The 19,186-nt window shown below is 35.6% G+C and overlaps 1 protein-coding gene across 6 annotated transcripts in view; it reads right to left on the bottom strand.

The window, feature by feature from the left end:
- KDM6A (lysine demethylase 6A) overlaps positions 1-19,186 on the bottom strand; it is a 151,815-nt gene that overhangs the window by 35,326 nt on the left and 97,303 nt on the right. The window contains exons 8-17 of one of the 6 annotated variants that reach the window (XM_054399972.1): positions 18,105-18,139; positions 14,627-14,720; positions 9,374-9,500; positions 6,828-6,926; positions 6,228-6,447; positions 5,533-5,667; positions 4,936-5,091; positions 4,221-4,316; positions 2,075-2,179; positions 1,078-1,473 (exon numbers count right to left, since the gene is read on the bottom strand). In XM_054399972.1, coding sequence (XP_054255947.1) covers positions 1,078-1,473; positions 2,075-2,179; positions 4,221-4,316; positions 4,936-5,091; positions 5,533-5,667; positions 6,228-6,447; positions 6,828-6,926; positions 9,374-9,500; positions 14,627-14,720; positions 18,105-18,139 — 1,463 coding nt within the window. The remainder of the gene's footprint in view (positions 1-1,077; positions 1,474-2,074; positions 2,180-4,220; positions 4,317-4,935; positions 5,092-5,532; positions 5,668-6,227; positions 6,448-6,827; positions 6,927-9,373; positions 9,501-14,626; positions 14,721-18,104; positions 18,140-19,186) is intronic. The other 5 variants (XM_054399979.1, XM_054399987.1, XM_054400002.1 and 2 more) reach the window with 5 other exon arrangements.

Raw genomic sequence — 19,186 nt, forward strand, 5'->3', positions numbered from 1 at the left:
TATGAAGCAGATACCAAGTGCAGAACCTCTTTTATACAAGACAGAAAAAAACAGAAAAGTGAATTCCAATTCAAACAAGACATAGTGAGGATAACATGCTCCACATCCCCCAGTAACACTTATAAACCATGTAAATAGTACTACCAATAGAGAGAAAACTTTCAAAAATGTAACAATGTTTAGTTTCGAAAAAAACGTATTTTACACAAAATATCCCAGTATTATCTCAGCATGTGCAGTTAACCATGTATGTATGTATGCCTGTAGCACAGCCCACTCTTGACTCTTCAGCATTAAAGAAACACTCAATGTTAATTAAACCAGAAATTGATGCAGTTTTGAGTAAGAAAACAGTATTGTATCAAGCTGTACAACCCATCTGGTAAAAATAAATGAAACCATTAGGGTATCTTCCTATTTAACACCTCATTAAACCCACAAGGTGTACAATGTCTTGGAAGAAAGACATTTAGGCTAAAATAATGAAGAAAAAAAAGGACGGGGGAAAAAAAAAAGCTCTGTCTCCCAAGTTCTAACACACAATACACAAAACACCTTCACCTACACACTTTAAGCCCCGTTTTACTGGTATTATAGTATTCTTCTGCAAGTAACTATTGCTAGGTATTAATTTTGAAAGATCACATGGAAACAACAGCAGGTTATGATTACATCATGACAACAATGTAATGTCACAAATAACTATGACATTCAGCTTCCCACAAAATATGCATGTTCTTTCTACATGGAAAACAAATCATAATGTTTCACATTAAAGAAGCAACAGTAAGATGTACAGGTATTCTTTTTTAAAGGAAGTTTTCTGCAAAGGTAGGCATCTGAGTTTTATGTCCTTTCTGACGTATGACAATTTTCTTAACCCTGAAAGCAGATAATTTAATACAGATACTTTTAACAATAAAAAGTAATAGGCAGGTTTGACCTAGTGTATGTTCTAGTTACATGTAGGTCATCAGCTTTAGGAAACAGAAAATTATTATTTACAAATAAAAGACTCCAACCAGTGACTTGCTTATCAAGCCTCCCGAAATCACTGAGTAAACTGAAATTATATACCTGAGTGGAGTTAGATAGTTGGTTTTTCCACGGCTCCTCTGCGCTGCTGGTCAGGTTTGTGCGGTTATGAGGTAGAGAGAGTGCGTTTTGCTGCAGGTAAGGCACGTTTCCATTACTTCCACTTTCTGTTATGTGATTATTGCCTATCAAAATAGTGTCTGTACTACTCAGCGTTCTTGCTGTGCTGCAGGGAACGGGGCCTGCTGGAAAGGGTCCATTAGCCATAGGCTGCCCTGGGCAGGCAGGACGGATTCCACGCTGAGAGACATTAGGCACTCTGGTTAGAGCAACCTGTGGCTGCTGACCAGAGACAGAGTTTGTAGGCAGTGATGAATCAGCTGTTGGCCCGTTAGGAATTCCAGTAGATCGTACCTGTGCAACTCCTGTTTGTCTCATCTAACAGAAGATGAACAAAGCACAAGAGCATTAGCTGCAGAATTTGAAACAAACAAAAAAGAAGACTGTACAAAATGATTGTATAAGGTTTGTGTACTTCACTGCACTGGTCAATTCCAATTTTGTACTGATTTTAAGATCTTCACAGTTGCTTTTGAGAAAAAAAGATGACTCTCATGCTCACAAATACACTGAGCAAATTTTAAGGTAAGGCTATAGTCACACTTATCTTCTAGGCCCTTTGGTTTGAGTGTTAGTGTCTTACTACTTAAGTTGGACACTTACAGAAGTAAACAATGAGAGGAGGAGAGATATGCTGTACTAAGTCTTACTACAACTAAGTGTTCTTCAAGTAAAGCTGCTTCTAGACATGTCCTCTCAAGTGTGGCTTGAAGTTTTACATTATCTGGTAGCCCTACAATAAAACTCATTATGATTCAACCATAATTCTACCTTACATTAAAAAAAAAAGATGATTTAATGTAAGGCACCAAAGGGCATGAGAATTCTGTACAACAGAAATTCTTAAGAATTCAAGACATGAAACAGACTTCATTACCGACAAAAGTTTTGTAGAAGAGAAAAATGTTTTTCTTCTCACCTGCTGGTGTTGCTGCATCAAGACAAACTGACTCTCCAGCTGTTCCAGCATAAGTTTCTGTGCTGGATTTAGATTATTTCTGTTTGCACGCAGTTGTTCCAAGTGCTGAAAACAACAGCAGCACAGTTAGAGTCATTAAAACTGCATGTGCTTTTTGCTAACTTTCTTACTTATAGTAGAAAAAATTATCCATGAAGAGCTGTAAAGCTGAAAACATGATTGAGCTTTCTCTTGCAGACGCAAACATCTTCCCATACATTGTTCTGCAATCAAACCTTGTTTCTAAAACTGAAGAGACTTTCCAGGTTATCCAATTGTATAAATATTACCACCACACTAAAATTAAGTGCACTGATACCATAAAGAAAAAACACTTTCACGTATGATTATATAGAATTATTATTGTCATTATGTATGGTTTAACGCTTATTTGTACTGTGCTATTCTGTTATTAATATTGTTCAGTATGAAGTAAATTCAACCTATAGTCACATATGACAATACCTCCAGAAATAATAACAAACCAAACTGATGAATTTAATTCATTGTAAAAAAATCTGATCTTTCTATTGGTTTTAATCTACTCAGCACATGCTATCATCCTCTCAGTAAGTGTGCTGCTCTTAAGCAACATCATGTAAACACTGAAGTTGTGGAATACAAAAACACTATCTGAGAAGGAAGTAAGTGTATGTGGAGAAGAGGGCAAGAGTTGGCTTATGCCAAAAGTGACAATTTTCTTGATAGTTCTTAAATACTAAGCAACTTCATGTCATTGTAAATCCTTTAAAAAACACAAACAAACAAAACAAAACCCCAAACAAAACAAAACACCCAAACAAAACAAACAAAAACCCCCACAACCACTGGAAAACCAAACCCTAAACAGAAAAAAACAACTGAACTAAACCAAACCTCACCAAAACCAAACATGAATTAGGTTTCCTTTAGATGCATAATACCACATGTATTATGTTTCTACATCCTTCTCATCTCTTCTACTAGCACAGCATAATCAAAATGGAGCTGAGATATGAAAAATAAAGCCTAGCTCATTCTGCTTTGAACAATTGTATCTGCAAACTATCAACTTTTTATATGTATACTGGAACTTTGTCAAGCTATTGCAATCAAATCCACTATACCATACTTACATAGAGAATCCTATTTAGATATTGCTTAGAGGGAAAAGAAGAAACTAGAAAGGGAAGTATTATAATATAAAATAAACAGAAAAATAATAAGAATGCATGAAGAAAGAGATATTAGGGAGGATTAAAGGCGTTGGAAGGTGAGGGGGTGAGAGAGTGAAGGGAGAGAAATACTATGTAGCATAATAAAGCCAGTATTTTTCAGCTAGAGAAACAGCTGAAGAACTATATTGGAGTTGAAGGGAACACTGCACAGTCAATCAGAATGCCTTCTGTCTGTGCAGAGTGTTCCCTTCTATTTTTCCTTGCATCCAAAACAGTATCAGTGATACATGGGCATGATACATTTCCAGCGAGGCCTGATTTTCAAAATATGAAATTCCTAATGAAGCTCACTATAAGCCCTAATGAAATGAAGAGACAACAAAGCACCGTAACAAGAAAAAACAAACAAACCAACCTCAAACCAAACAAAAAAAACCCCAACAAAACAAAACCATAAGAAACCTCAAAACCAGATTTCAAAAATAAAATCTGGCATTTCATGTAAATATGACAAAATCTAGGGACGTATTTGTAGAGTACGTTTATGTAGCCTGATACAAGAAGCTGTCTCAGAAGAAGAGGTTACAATACTTCTACACTTCCTTCAATATCCTCCACAATTCAGCAAGTAGCAAAATTCACTTGGCATACAAGTGTGGCAATTTGCATATCTATCTTTATAACATCCTAAGAAAAAAGATTACTGTTCTAAGTAAATTATAGAATTCATGCAATATAATTGTTCAGTTTCTGCTAGACATCATTTTTTTTACTACAGACCTGATCTCACACAGAGAAGCCACCAATGTTAGCAATACTTGAATGGCACTGTGGGATTTGCGAAGTATTTCACACTAAATTTCAGAAATGTAAAACCTAAAAAGATGTATTTTCTTAAAAGGAATCAAAAAATATTATCAAAGCTTCTGAAGATCTTCCAACATACCCACCTGTAATTTCTGTGGTGTCAAGCACCAAGAATGAATTTGTTGCTGTACAGGAGGATGTGACACTGCATGGCCACTGCTCCAAACATCTGAAGTATTCTGAGAGAAAATATTACATTAAAATGAATGACTAGACAAGGGTCAACACAATTTTACTTTCTTACTCATGAAAGAATTAGTCATCATTTCCAGAACAAAACTATAAACAAAGAACATACTAAAGCATGCCAAGTCTCATTCTAACATTCCTGTACAGTATCAGAGTAGTTAACAAAAGAAGTTAAATGGTATCTAATTTATAATGAGAATCAAATTATGTAATTAACTTAAGTGTATACTACTTTTAAAGTTGAATACTTTATCTACTGTAACACTATTATGTGATGATGAAACACTTGAATTCTAAATATAAGCAAAGGCAATAGACAGGATGGCATGATCTATCTAGACTATGATTGCACTTCTTCACTTAACACAACCATGATTGCAGTATAGTATAGTATAGTATCTGCATTGCTTTTATGCACTTCCCGTCTGAACTGTAACCTAATTAACACATCCCTGAAACATTTATTTCTTTTGTAATTCCTAAAAAACATTCCCCGCCTTGATGCCAAAGGATTAAAATCGGGCACAAATTCTGTGCATGCTGCATCATTTCAATGCGTATTTCCGTATGATTTTGGTAGGGGGCTCTTTAGTTCATCAGAATATATACCTTTGTTGGACTAGATGTTCTTTTCCTCTTGGCAGGACTGGTCAGGTCATCTACTTGGCTAGAAGGAATCATGTGTAGTGGCAAGGATTGCTGTGAAATTGGTGTTTGAGTGAGGCCTAGTACAGGTTCAGTATTTGGATGATGAGGTTTACAAGCCTAAGAATCACAGAAGGAAGACAAAAATATGGTTCTATATATTCTTATTTCTTTCCTTTAAATTATATATTTTTACAGCCCACATATATTAAAAGGGCCGAGTAGATATTCTGAAGCTGATCTCACTAACTGAAAAATCAGTTTCCATATGGTCATCAATGGAGGAATGTGTACCTTTCATGGGATTATTAAACCACTGCAGCATTTCTATTTAAGATGAAACCTTTTAAAATCATGAAAATCCACAAAGGTTCTAAATTGGTACCCCCATATTTCTCCCACATTATAGGGAGCTTCTTGATCTAATATCCCTTTGCAAATAAATCAAAGGCTTTTTATCAATAAAAGCCAGTCCTGTGCTCAATAAAATAAGCTTGACCACTACCGATTGTAAAGAACCCTTAAAGCTGGGCACCTGCAGAACATAACCCAACTTCTCACCTGCTGTGCTGTGTTCATGGCACCCTGCCTGGAGGTAAGCTCTGCGGGGATTGGTAGGCTCCATGCCTCCTCAATACTAGGAAGTAATTTAGTTTTATTCTGTAGACTACCTTGTGGAAGGTTACACAACTGAGCCTAGGAAAAATTATGTAAAAAGCAAATTTAACACAAGCCTACTTTAGTAAGAGCAAGTCCATGAAATCTTCCTAAATGCTGTAGCTAATTATGTCTTAAAGAGAGGATAGATTTAAAATTTGGGATTTTAGAAAGGTGCTAAGTATAAAGAGGGTAACCAGAATATAAACCTTTGTGAGAATCAGAACAAAGATGAGCTCTGGATTCAGAGGTCTCATAATTCCTTTTTTCTGAAATTGCAAACAAGAGTGAAAGATAGCGTTGGGTGTTCTCTCTAAATGTTATGAGAACTTAAAAATGTAGACAATACAAAGAAAAAAGCAAAGTGATGTAAAACAGTATGCTTTGATTAAATGTGCAAAATAGGACTTAAAAGGAATTAAGTTCCACTTAAAAATGAAGAAATAAAATATTACAGGCTATGATATGCTTACAATACGCATGAAAACAGGTTATACACACCACAAACAATTCCAAATTAAACTTCTGTGTCACTGCTCCCCTCCCCTCTGCTGTGCATTTGGAAGAGTATTTCCCGCCTCTTAACACGCTAGTTTTACCTGTAAATACTTTATCCGTGCTGCAAGTGCAGAGGTATTACTACAATTTTTGCTCCTAGTTGCATTTAAGTAGCATTTAATGGCATCCTGAGGCTGGTTGCAGGACTCATAGAGTGTGCCTAGGTCCATCCAGGCTGCAGCATGGCCATGGTCCAATTGTACAGCACAGATATAGGCCTGTAAAGCATCCATAGGCTGATTTTGCTGTTGATACAGCACACTGAATAGGAAGATTAGTGAAGTTGAGAATTAATAACAAAGTAAAAACACAAATGAGTCAAATATATACATCCCCCTCCAAACCCTTAATAATATTTGCCATTATATAAATCACAGCAACAAGGATAAAAAACAGAAAATCTTTAACGAACAAAGCCTGTCTGCATATCATATTCAGCATTTAAAAAAACTAAGAAAGCAAACATACATTTTTTAATTTAAATTTAAAATCAGTTAAGTCTAATAACATGAAGGTGTAACAAAAATAAGATTTACAGTCCCCTTGAGAGCACAAATAGAATTAAAAAGCTGATATTCTTTATTAATATATAATATTAGTATTGAATTATATATTACTGTATTACCCTGTATTATTCTTACCCTATAGAACACCATGTATCTGCACTTGCTTCTGATTTATCAATAGATTGCCTATAAGATATAAAGGCATCCTGAACTTTCCCAATACTTGAATAGCACCTGGGAGAAGAAAAAAAGAACTTTGGTAATATTTATAGAAGGTAATCACTGAGGATGGCTTGCCAAGACTGATCTGATAAACATTAAGTCATGCAAATACATACTCATTTAGATGAATCCAAAATATTTCCTGTTTCTGAATGCCAGGCATAAGCAGACTTAAACATCTTAATCGACATTATTACTGATTTATCTGACAAGTTCACCATGACTGCTTAAACCCCAGTTTACTGCATTTGTAAGGAAAAGCAAATCATACCATATGTTAAAGACTTGAATTTCTCTCATTTGTGATAACTTAGCAGTTAATAAGTAAGGTATTTATCTACAGGTGCATTAAAAAGAAACAATTAAGTTATCCATCTCATCAAACAAACAGTTATGAAACTCCACATCCTACAGAGTGTTACAGAGTTATTAAGCTATGTTGGCCAGCTCAATCAGGATGGTCCCTGATTGGCTGGGAAGCTTACGTGCATTTCCCACATCTCATATTCTAAGTAATGAACCACAAACCAGATAGTTTTACTGCATGTACAGAGAATGAAATTTTGTTTAAAAATCTTGCTGTTCCAGACTTTTTACTTCAATATTTTTCATACACAATTTCAAAGGTATTCTGGCATTATAAACTGAAATACCAGTACTCTGAAGAGAACTACAATTATACCACAGGGCATAACACCTACCTTTTGAAAATTAAAAGCTTCAAATAAAAACAATATTAAAAATAGTTATACAGACTCAAATTTAATCTACAATTTCTTATACTGTTTGCACTAAGTTTCCCTGTTAGAAAAAGAAATGACAAGTTTCAAAACACATAAACAGAAAAGTTATTCTAGTAAAAACTAAAAATCAAGCAGAACAGTATAGGCAAAGGTTTGTCACACATGCTATACTCTCACATCTTTGTGAGGCACACTAGGAAAAGACTACTATAAAATTTAGCAGTGCTTTGGATGGAAACATCCATTAAGTCTGAATAAAAAGTTTCAGAAGCTAATTTTAATCACAGTCTAATCCAAGTTCCAATAGACATGTTTCCTTCAGATACGTGAAGACTCTGATTAGGCTAACATTAAGCATCCAACAAAACTTAAGCAAGGTGATGGATTTTTGTCAGTGCAGGAGGAAGGTGAAGGTGGTGGTGGTGTCATTTTTCAAATAAACCAACTTAAACCAACTTACTGTCCAGTTTGGACAACTACCACAGAGGAAGGAATAACACAAGGGAATACATGAAGAGAGAAAAAGAAGAGTGAATACGCAACATTGTAACCCTGTTCCTTTCCTCTTCTCCCGCCAGTGCATGGACTGAAGGAACAAGGCAGAAATACTTTTGCTCTAGTCCTCCCTGTAGAGTATATGACCTTCCACTAGATTTTCCCCATTTCTCCCCCCTGGTTGTACAACCCTAGGTTTCATCTAACCACATGAAAGCTGTGGTACAGTAGGAGCAGGAGTATAGCAGCTGCGCACATACTTTACAGAGCCCCAGCTCAGTCCTGCTATTGTGACAGCTCAACTAGCTCAAGGCATGTAGAACAGAACTACTGAAGAAAATACAGAATTTCAGTCCAGTAGGTGCTAAGCTTAGACAGATGATTCCTGGCTCATTTCCCCTTCATCCTCCACACCTGCTCCAGCCCTCTGTCATTTACAATCAGTGACAGTAATTCCTCCCTTTGACCACAGACAGCAGGTTTAAGAGCCCTATCTTACAGGAAGAGTTGGAGGAACATAATTAGGATCACAAAACCGAAAGTAGGTTCCAGTTGTAGGTTACCAGAACCTCCAAATTTCTATTTTTTTACATCTTGGAATAAGTTAATTTTCAACTAAGAAATACTGCCTGATAATAGAGAATTATAAAATACACACATTTTAGAATGGATCAATTTGATCTACTTTACTGTCCAATATTTAGGTGCAATATATGCTTTTTATAAATGGATGTATACCTGGTAAATGTTTGTATTTTAGTGGAAAAACTGGTTTGGGATTGGAAGAGACATTCTGAGAAAACAAGAGATAAATAATTGTGGAAAAGGTATGAAGAAAAGGAAAAAAATTTACAGAGCATTTACCAAAAGGACAGAGAGAAAGAAGAGATGTGGTAGTAGAAGGAGGAACAGGTAAAACCAGGCAGGGTGGATTCAGATTACTGTGAATGTGCAGACTGAACATAACTACAAAAAAAGCAGGACCACTTGGCTAACATCCTTCATTCCAACTTCTATTCTATGTTCCTCCCAAATATGTTAGCACCTTGTCTTTTTATACAATTTCCAGGAAATTAGACTTCAATAGATACATATATCCTTTCCCTTCATTTTTCCTCTGAAAGTATTAAGAAGAAAGACAACATAAGATTCATTCACAATAATGAAAACCCTAAAAATTTTTACAAATATTGTTTCAGAGTCTATAAAGTCATTTCTCACCTTCCAAGGAAATACCAGGATTGACCAGAATTTGGATCTGCTTCTAGAGATTTCTGAAGATACTGTATAGCATAGCTTTCCTTGGTTGCCTTGTCTCCAAGCTGATCCACGGTGTGATGCATCCAGCCTACAGAAAGAATCCATAAATAACAGAAGTGAAATTCCCCAAGACCATTGAGCACTTCGGTACAGCATATTCATAGCATTAGTTCTTCTTCAAAAACAGGGCTATCAAACAACAGTATCACTTACATATAGTATTACGAATGAAACTTTAAAAACCTTTAGAACTCTATACTAAGATTACAGGACAAAAGGACCCTAAATCAAAATTAGTTTCATGTACCTTTAAAATTGGTTTGTTTTTTAAGTAATTTTCTACAAGGTTAGTACTGTGATTATGAACTACTCAATCTTCTGCTATAAAAAGTGAATCTGAAAATGTTAACTCTTTCCTCCTCTAGACACAGATACCTTCCCTTTTATTCTAAATCCTTGTATTTATCCCACATCTACATTTGGACAGTTCTTCAACAGAACACTGGTAGGGGGTTTTCTGTCTCCATTTAAATTGTCATTTCACCTTCGTTGCTGCAACATCCTTTCCATTTGCCTTGACAAATGCGATCTACATAACAAATTCTGCTGAAAAGATCATTTTATTTTCTCATCTAACCACACATGATATTCTTTCAAATGCCTTTTTTTCCCTTGTATTACACTAGATAAATTATTCATCCCCACTTTGAAGGCCTCCTACAATCCATATTCCCCTATAATCTTCTACATGCTATTAAAACACATTTCAGCCCTTGCACTAATGCAAGGCTTGGTTCTGATTTTAAATAAAACACCTTCATCATCTTCTCAAGATGTTCCTCATCTGTTTCTTTGCTTAGAATTCCATTGAGCAGTCACAAAATCACCTCTCTGCTATTCATATTATGAATAGAAGGAAATCCTTTTATTAGGTTTGCTAAAATCACTAGGTCCGCAATGGACTGCTGCTTGTTTAATCTCCATGTATTTTTTGCAGAGACATGGTTTAGAGTTGACCTTTCAGTGCTGGGTTGAGGGTTGGACTAGGTGATCTTTCAAGGTCCCTTCCAGCCCCTGGCATTCTGTGATTCTGAGATTTCTTAAGAATCCACTGCTTTTCAGCAAACATTTGTAAAACCAAAGATGAAACAAAGCACTGTCCCTATGTTTTTATAGTGTTCTGCCCATAAACAATCCCTCGTGGAACACTATGGTAACAATTTCATAAAATACCCAAGCTTTGTGTAAAGTTTTTGTTGCATACAGAGCCTGTACTACATGTCCATTTAAAACCTACATCCGCTAAACTAAGCAACCTCCACTTACCCCTTTTGAAACAGTAATACCACTCAAAATGTCCAGATCAGATTCAGATCTCATCTAAAACTCTAGATTAAGCAGGCAAGGCTGAGAATTGAACTCAGTATTTTCAGCCTCACTTCACTCTCTGCAATTAGACCATACCTTAAGTATTTGAGCCAAGCTGTTCTGTACTTCTTATTTTTCATTCCATGGGGTTATAGTCTGTTAACAGTCACAGCAACACTCTTCCAAATGAAAGTGCAGAATAAATATTATGAAGAGTGACTGAAGGAGCTGGAGCTGTTTTGTTTGAAAAAGAGGAGGCTGAGGGGAGACCTCATTGCTCTCTACAACTACCTGAAAGAACATTGTGGAGATGTTGGTGCTGCTCACTTCTCACAGGTAGTGATAGAACAAGAGAGAATGGTCTCAAGCTGTGACTGGGTAGGTTTAGACTGGATATTAGGAAAAAAAAATTCATGGAAAGTGTGGTCAGGCATTGGAATGTGCTGCCCAGGGAGGTGGTTGAGTCAACAACCCTGGATGTGTTTAAAGGTCATTTGGATGCAGTGCCTGGGGATATGGTTTAGGGGTGAACCTTGTAGAGTAGGGTTAATGGTTGATGGGTGATCCTGAGTCTCTTTTCCAACCTGAATGTTTCTGTAATTCTGTGAAAGGCAAAGTTCTTCTAAAAGAAAATCATATCTATTGAATAACATTTTCTTGGGGTGCTTTAAGAAGTATCTTTTGGAAACTGTGGTCAGAAACAGAAGTTTGATTATTTCCTGGGCTGCAAGAAATCGCAAGTCGTTACAGTGCTGAAAAGAAAAAAAAAAAAAAAAGAACTACTTTATCTTGTCTGAAGATAGATTAAATCAAAACCGTGCTCATTACACAATACAAAACATATCCAAACAAATGAAGATCAGTAATTTTTGCAGAGACACAGTTTAGAGTTGACCTATCAGTGCTGGGTCGAGGGATGGACTGGATGATCTTTTGAGGTCTCTTCCAACAGGCTGTATTCTGTGATTCTATGACACAGATACAACTTTCTTTCATGGACTTCATAAACAAACTATGATCTTGATTCAAACCTCAAGTCACTGAAGTTCTTAAAAACGCATTTGCTTTAAGTAAAAACAGCTTATGTGAGGGCGGTTGTGGTTACCAGAACACACCTGCATAACTGCTGTACAGCAAGGATAAATGTACCAGGTGCAGTGCCAGGCAAAGCCTGAGATAAAGGTAATAGTTCAGGGATTACAAACAAAGGTAAAAAAGACATGAAACAAATTCTGAATCTTTGGAAATATTGTGTGGTATTGGCTATTTGCTGTTTCATCAGAAGCTTGCGGACTTGAAAGATAACCCTGTATCTTCATACTGAGATTCACTGATAAAAAGAGTGAGTCTATTTCTAGGAGACAGAAACGAGAACCAGCAATCCTTATCTAGTTTCACTATTGAAACAAGGGTTGCTTCCCAATTTTATCTTCCCATGCAGGAAGTGAAAAAGTCAGAAAGTGAGAGAGAGGGTGAGGGAGAACAAATGAAAGTTTTTTTACTAGAACAGAACAAGTAAAGGAAACAAGATCTCCTCGTGCATAAAATGAGGAACATACAGAAAGAGGGCAATGGAAAAAACCCTGGTTGCAAAACCTGACTCAAGTTCTTAACTTGTATACTGACTATTCTTCCACCCTTGGGATATTCATAACCTAAAAAACAAACCCACAGATTTTGTCCATACTTCACAAATGTTCTAGGCCCTTTTCCAGGTCTTTACAATTTAATTTGTAACAAATCCCTGTGTTGCCTCCATAAGAGGATGTGCTAGCCTAGCACAATTACGTTTATTAATCACTCTGATGCTAAACTTGTGGCAATTGATTTTCCCCAGTAAGTATCATCATCTTAATGGTCTCTGAAGAGATAAGCCTCTTCCCCATTTTAGCATCTCAGGATGTCTCATCCAATTATGTGGCTAATACCTAAGAATGAGAATGCTTGGGACCCTCTAAGCAGATGCCTATGTTGTTCTTAAACTCTTCTTTATGCAGCTGCTGAGTACAATTGCAGAAAGAATATCAGGACAGATTTGATCTTCAGTCTCATTAATTTGATGTAATTTTAGGCAAAGTAGTGAAAAATTTTGCTGCCTAGAAATCAAATGAAGTGGCACAAAAAAGAAAGAAAGAAACTGCTCTCATCCAACTGTACAAATCTGATTGTTCCATCTACCTGAACTACCAGCATACATCAGCCCAACTAGATATGCATTTATCTGAAAATCACTGGGTTCTCCACAATGATCTGCTTTGGAAACCAGCAACTGGAGTAAAGATTTTCATAATTCTCTCACAAGACAATTGCCTAAATTTCATCTCCAGCTCAATAAACATATACTAGCAAAGGAAAATAAACAAAAGGCATTGCCATGCCAAAATTATTTTTCTGTTGGAGTGGGAAGAAAAGGGAAACAATAGTTAAATATAGAAGCAAGAATCTATTTTGATTGGGTTTTGCCAGTAGCATTCTAGCAGATGGCAGGTATTCTCCATTGTTTTTTCTAAGCAACAGTGCACCACCCAGAATATGTTTCCTGAGGAGGTGTTTTTATTACCAGCTGCTAGAAACTAAACCTGAGATAAACACCATACTCTGATAAATATCACTGTTAACAGCAAAGAGCAAAGAAAATGGTATTATTCCTTGAATGTTCTGGTGAAGACCATACTACAAAACCAGGTGAACCATGCTGAATAAAGGGAGCTTATTGCTCATTGTTGTTGTTCTGGCAACATACATCAAAGTTCTAAAAGTATTTGTCAGGTATTTTGGGAAGACTGTTTTCCATTGATCAGACTGGATAAAACTGCTAACAACTTGTGTTAGGTGGAATAATACCAAGTTGGAAAAAAAAATAAAATGAGATATTGAAATATAAGCAACACTGTCATGTAACAGAGAAGTATCAGCACCTAGAGTCCTGCAGCAAATTTCACCAGCAGCCTCGTTTGTGATTTTACACAGGAAAATCAAAAGCTAAACAAATTTGCCCCCTCTAAATCTATACACAACCTGCACTGCAACAAAAGAAAGCACTGTGGCAATAACAATGCCAACTGCTAATCTGAATTAATTTACCACTATGTGAAGGGAGGGGAAAAAATAAAAATGGACATAATCAGGCTAAATTAATATTCAGAAGAATAAATTGAATGAAGAATATGGAGAAAGTGAATGAAGAGGTTTTGCCTTGGGTTGAACTATTTTAACAAAATGGTCTGGAAATACTTTTAAAAGGCATATAGAACAGAAGTAATTTATCCTACCCACCCACTAGAAATTTGGCCTTCTAGAAATATGGAAAACTACATTTGGAAAAAAAGGAAAACTTTTTCTCTTTTTATGTATTTTCTTTTATGCAATCTGGTGATAAATGTTTTAGTGGCAGAAACTGGTTTTCATTACGTACAACACTGTTAAAGAAAAAGAAGAGGCCAAGTTTTCATTTCCCACATTCTTCTGTTCTGCAACGCAGAAGAGCATTTTTGGTTTACTGCATTTAGCCTGGCTGTTCAATGCATGTTCTCAGAGGCAGAACAGAGAATACAGACTTCTAAAAGCTGCACTCCTCTGCTGAAAGCCCACCCCCTCATTGCCTGTAACACACACACTGCATACCAAGTCTAAGAGCTTTTTAATTTTGTATGTTTAATTAAAATATTTTACTTCCTCTCTTATTTACTTAATTCTCTACTGTTATGCATTCTATTTTGGTTGAAAAATCTCACATATCATACTCAGTGTCTAAGACTCACTGTGAAAACAGAGCCTTAAAAATCACTTCTGAAGGTGAAGATGGAAAAAGAAACACATAGGAAAATGAAAGCTAATTTTACATACCTAACTGCTGTAAGACAGTTGCTTTTACTTGTGCAGGAAGGTTTTCGATCTGCAAAAGCTGTTCATAAGCTTCCTTTGCAGAGTGATACTTTCTCTGCAAAAGGAAAGAAGTACATGGATTAATCATAAGGCTTGCAACGGATCACCAATAGCAACGTTTTCACAGCACTGACAGCACGGAATCACATTGACAAAAAAATCCAATTTTTTCTTTTGCATACAGTGCATATGAAAGCTTTAAGGAGTTACACATCTATAGTAAGAGAATAACTTTCATAGATATAGTACTTAATATAAATTGACTACTTAAATTGTGGGAAATTTGCAAATTATTAAAATTTGGTCAACTCCTCATACATGCATTATACTTCTTACACTAAAATGAACATACTGCTTTAAAGGGGAACACCTGAGTGCAAATCTACACCTGAAAAAACACCTCTATGCAAATTCCTCCCAGGAAATTGGTAACAAAGACCATTGGTAATTGGTGGCTGGTACTATTTTGCCTCTCTTTCCTTTGGTATATTTGAACTGCCTTTTCAACAGATTTTTATTATCCTCATTTAAGTCTCTCTGTATGTAGAATTAAAACATATCCATGGATTATTTATAGAGAACAAATGTAGGCCACCTTATTGTTTGCTATATAGTTTAAGAGTGCTTAAAATATGGAAACATTCAATTCTTAACTCCCTATTAAGATCATGTCTTGATACAGACAACACATTTTCAAGTCATGATTGTGGTGTATTGACTACTCAAACAGTATAAGCTCTTCTATGCATATTAAAGGTTAAGACTTATTGATGGTTTATTTTTTTGCAATAATGTCAACATTTATATTCATGTTACCCTAACAGTAATTGACAGTGGATGTATTTTAATTGCTTAATTCTTTTGTTCCTCCTCTCCCACAAAAGTCTAGGAGACATAAATGCTGAAGTTTCTCACTAAAAGTACTTCCTGTCTTTCTAACTTTCTAAAATTTTTGAATAAAAATGTGCTTTCAGATAACACTGGACTTTCTTCTTCTGGCAAACAGATGCAGAGCATACTAAAATAAATGGGGCCACCTCAAATCAAGTGATCACTGACTTAATTACATTTGTTTAATGCAAACTATTCAGCATTGACTAATGGTGTTTTAGAAGGGACAACTGGGAAGATGACTGTAAACAATATAAATACCTATTAGAACTTAAAATGTTATTAAGTTCTCGAGCTCTCACAATGACAAGACAACTCTGTTGATTATAAAAACCTTATTCTAGTCAGGAAGAAAAATTAAAGCAGCAATTACATACTTTCAAATGGAACAAGGGGAAGTTGGTAGAAAAGATTTTTAATTGGTGTTCATGAAATGTAGACAACTGGTAAGAAAACAAATAATATAAATAAATAAAATATCCATGTCCAGCAAAATAAAAACAATCAGGAAAAAAAATTTAATTTAGCATTGGGAACAAAAGTCATAGCTTATGACTATGAAGGATAAGCAAATGAAGAGCAGTTCACTGTACAGCATGACACCAGTGGCAGCAATCCAGATGTCAAAAAGGTAAATATTAGTACCTAACATTCACACTTTGAAATAGATGTTTACATGTTTGGGAGGATTGAGAAAGACCGATTAAAATAGGCATGTTTTGCAGATAGAAAGTATTCTATACTTTGGTTTCTGCTGCATTATTTATTGTTTAGAACTCTGTCTACATAGATGCCTTAAAATGTTACAGGAAACTGTCTTAACATTTACATTTGGGATTATCTAGGTATGTTAGTTCCAAAGATCCAATGTTTGGCTGCATCATCAATGGTCTCAGAAATGGGAAGAGTGAGAGGAACTCAGCCAAACAACTTTTACACACCATACAAGCTACCACTCAATAGCTAGAGGGACTCCCATGATAGAGTAATAGAAACTAGCATTAAATACCATGAAAAAACACTGCTAACTCTTATCACCACCAGGTTGTTCTCTTGTTCAGAAGCTGGCAACCAATCATTTAAAATCCAGTATTACGAAGGTACATAATTAAGAATGGAATTAACTTGTTCATTTAATATTAGCAAGCAGAAAATTTTTGAACACATGGAGAGGTTCAGAAAACTGTACCACTGTGTCCTCTAAAAGAAACTAGGTAACCAGTCTGTCTCCAAAAAAATCTCTTAATTGCTGTGTTCGAGGTAATATCCCAGATGAAGTCAAGACCTTTTGTGGTTCTAAGTATCTCAAATTCTAGAAAAGATGATACCCCTCCCGACCAGAACTGTGAGACAAACCAAATCTAATGGCAGAATGCAATGAAATATTTTTCCTCCGACTGTGTTCCCACTGCCTATGATTGTAGGCTGGAAAGCATAGCTTAAGCAACTGCAACATAGGTCATGTAATACATAAGGCACCTCACATGGTGATCTGGTGCCCAGCTTTCTAATTTATTCTAGCAAATCAAAAGAAGCAACATGCTGAGGATGCTTTTCACATAAATGTGTCAGATATGCTCTAGCACTCAGAATGAAATCTGGATGGTGGCTAGGTAAGAACCATAACAGTCCAAGAAGTTTCTTAATGGTGTTTTGGGAGGGGGAAATCGATTTCTGTGTAGCTTTGCACCAAAAACACTCAAAAGAGTATCTTGTTTATAAAATTTCTCTTTCATCTATATAAATACCCAAAGTAATTTTTCACCATGATTCATGTTATCAAGTTGTTTTTCAACTGACAACACAGTGTGTGTGTCATACATTTTAATAGGTTTTTTGTTTTCACATCACATCCCCTCAGTCACCTATAAACATGATAAAAGGGCATATAATCTCCATTATATGACCAGACAGTCATATAACAAATATACAGTAACTACTTCAGTAGTTATTTGGGTTTACTTTACTTATACTCTGAAGCTCAGTTGTTCTGTCATTTCCCAAAGGATTCAAGTAAAAAAACCTCTGTGGTAGGATTTGATATAGAATTAGTAACACAGCTTTATGTGCTGTTGACCTCAGACCAAATGTTTGTTACATCAGTTCAGTGAAACTGGAAAATTTCATGTCAAACATATTTAAAAGGCACTTGAGCAACTGTCTAGACTCATATATATTTTGAGTATATATGTGTATGAGAAACAGCATGAATATAATTGGAGAAACTACATATTGTTACAGCTATATATAACTTTCTTACTGTATCTATACTCTCATAAAAGAAGGTTACTTAAAATTATGTTTAGGGTATTTTTTTTGCACTCAACTTGGGAGACTAGTACATATGTAAGCTTATTAAAATAGCTCCTCCATTCTATAGCACATCAGTCCACATACAAAGTATTTTTCATTTAGTCACAGCAAGTAAAAGTTTCTTCAATAAGACTTAAGCCTTTACAAAAGCATCTATAATTTGTATTCCACAGACTGATTACATCTTACAGTTAGAAACTCAACCATGCTTTATGAAAAGGAGCTTAAATCTTACCTGGATTTCATATAAGTGAGCGATGTGAAACTGAACTGTAAGGTGGGAAAATCAAAATTGTTATTTTAATAAATGCCAACAATTACAATTTTTTTTTTTTTTTACACAAGGGACAAATAATGTTTCAAATTTATCAATGCAAACCCAAGATAGGTTTCATTTTGAAGACACAAAAAAGTATTTGTTTACACTGATATTTACCACTGAGAGAATGAACACACACCCTGACAAGGCTTTAAGACTGCAAAGAGATATTGCAGAAAGAAGTCCACAGATTTTACTTGTATTCTGCAATACAGAGCGCATTAACTTTTCAGTAAACTTAGCAATAAAATCTCTTTAAGCAGAAATGCACAAGAGAATGCAGGTAATATTTTCTGCACACAAGTGACTTAGAAATATATGATTTATTTTTATGTTGATTCAACTGCCAAGGAGCAGAGTGGCTGGATTACAAAACAGAAAACTACATTATACACTGCCAGCTTCATACTGGATCTTAGAGTCAGGTGGTTTTGGTTTGTGTTTCCTCTGGATTTTCTTTTTTCCTTTTTAGGAATTTTCTCCTGTTAAACTAACTAAAATCATTAATTACAGATTGTCTTCTGATCATTACTTTAAAGCATCTTAAAGCCCTCATACTAATTGCATAGAATGCCATAACAGTACTAGCAGCTCTTGGAGGCAACTGCTGCCTGGAAAGTGAATATGAAAGTTCTTCAAGAGTAAAAGCAGAGGGAAAATTACCCTCCATGCTGCTTATATCACTAAAGATACGGTGGAATGCCTATCTCTAAGGCTTGAGCACTGCTAACCTAGACTAGCCATCAACTGGTAGTTCAAGCTAGCTGAGATTAATGTAATCCTTCTGATTTGATGGGTAAAGAAAAAGTCCTCTGAAAGAGACTTAAGCCTGATGTTCTTGACTACTACAATTAAGAAAATACCTGTGCTTGAACCAAGCTCAATTTATTTCAATTACACAGATTTCTTTCTCTTGAAGCTACATAGCAGTGTCACAGAGAGGTTTATACAGCTTGAAGTTCCACGGTTTCTCTCTGGGCCATACATAAAAACTCCCT

The sequence above is a fragment of the Indicator indicator genome, chromosome 1 (genome assembly GCF_027791375.1).
Source record: "Indicator indicator isolate 239-I01 chromosome 1, UM_Iind_1.1, whole genome shotgun sequence".
Classification (NCBI taxonomy): domain Eukaryota; kingdom Metazoa; phylum Chordata; class Aves; order Piciformes; family Indicatoridae; genus Indicator; species Indicator indicator.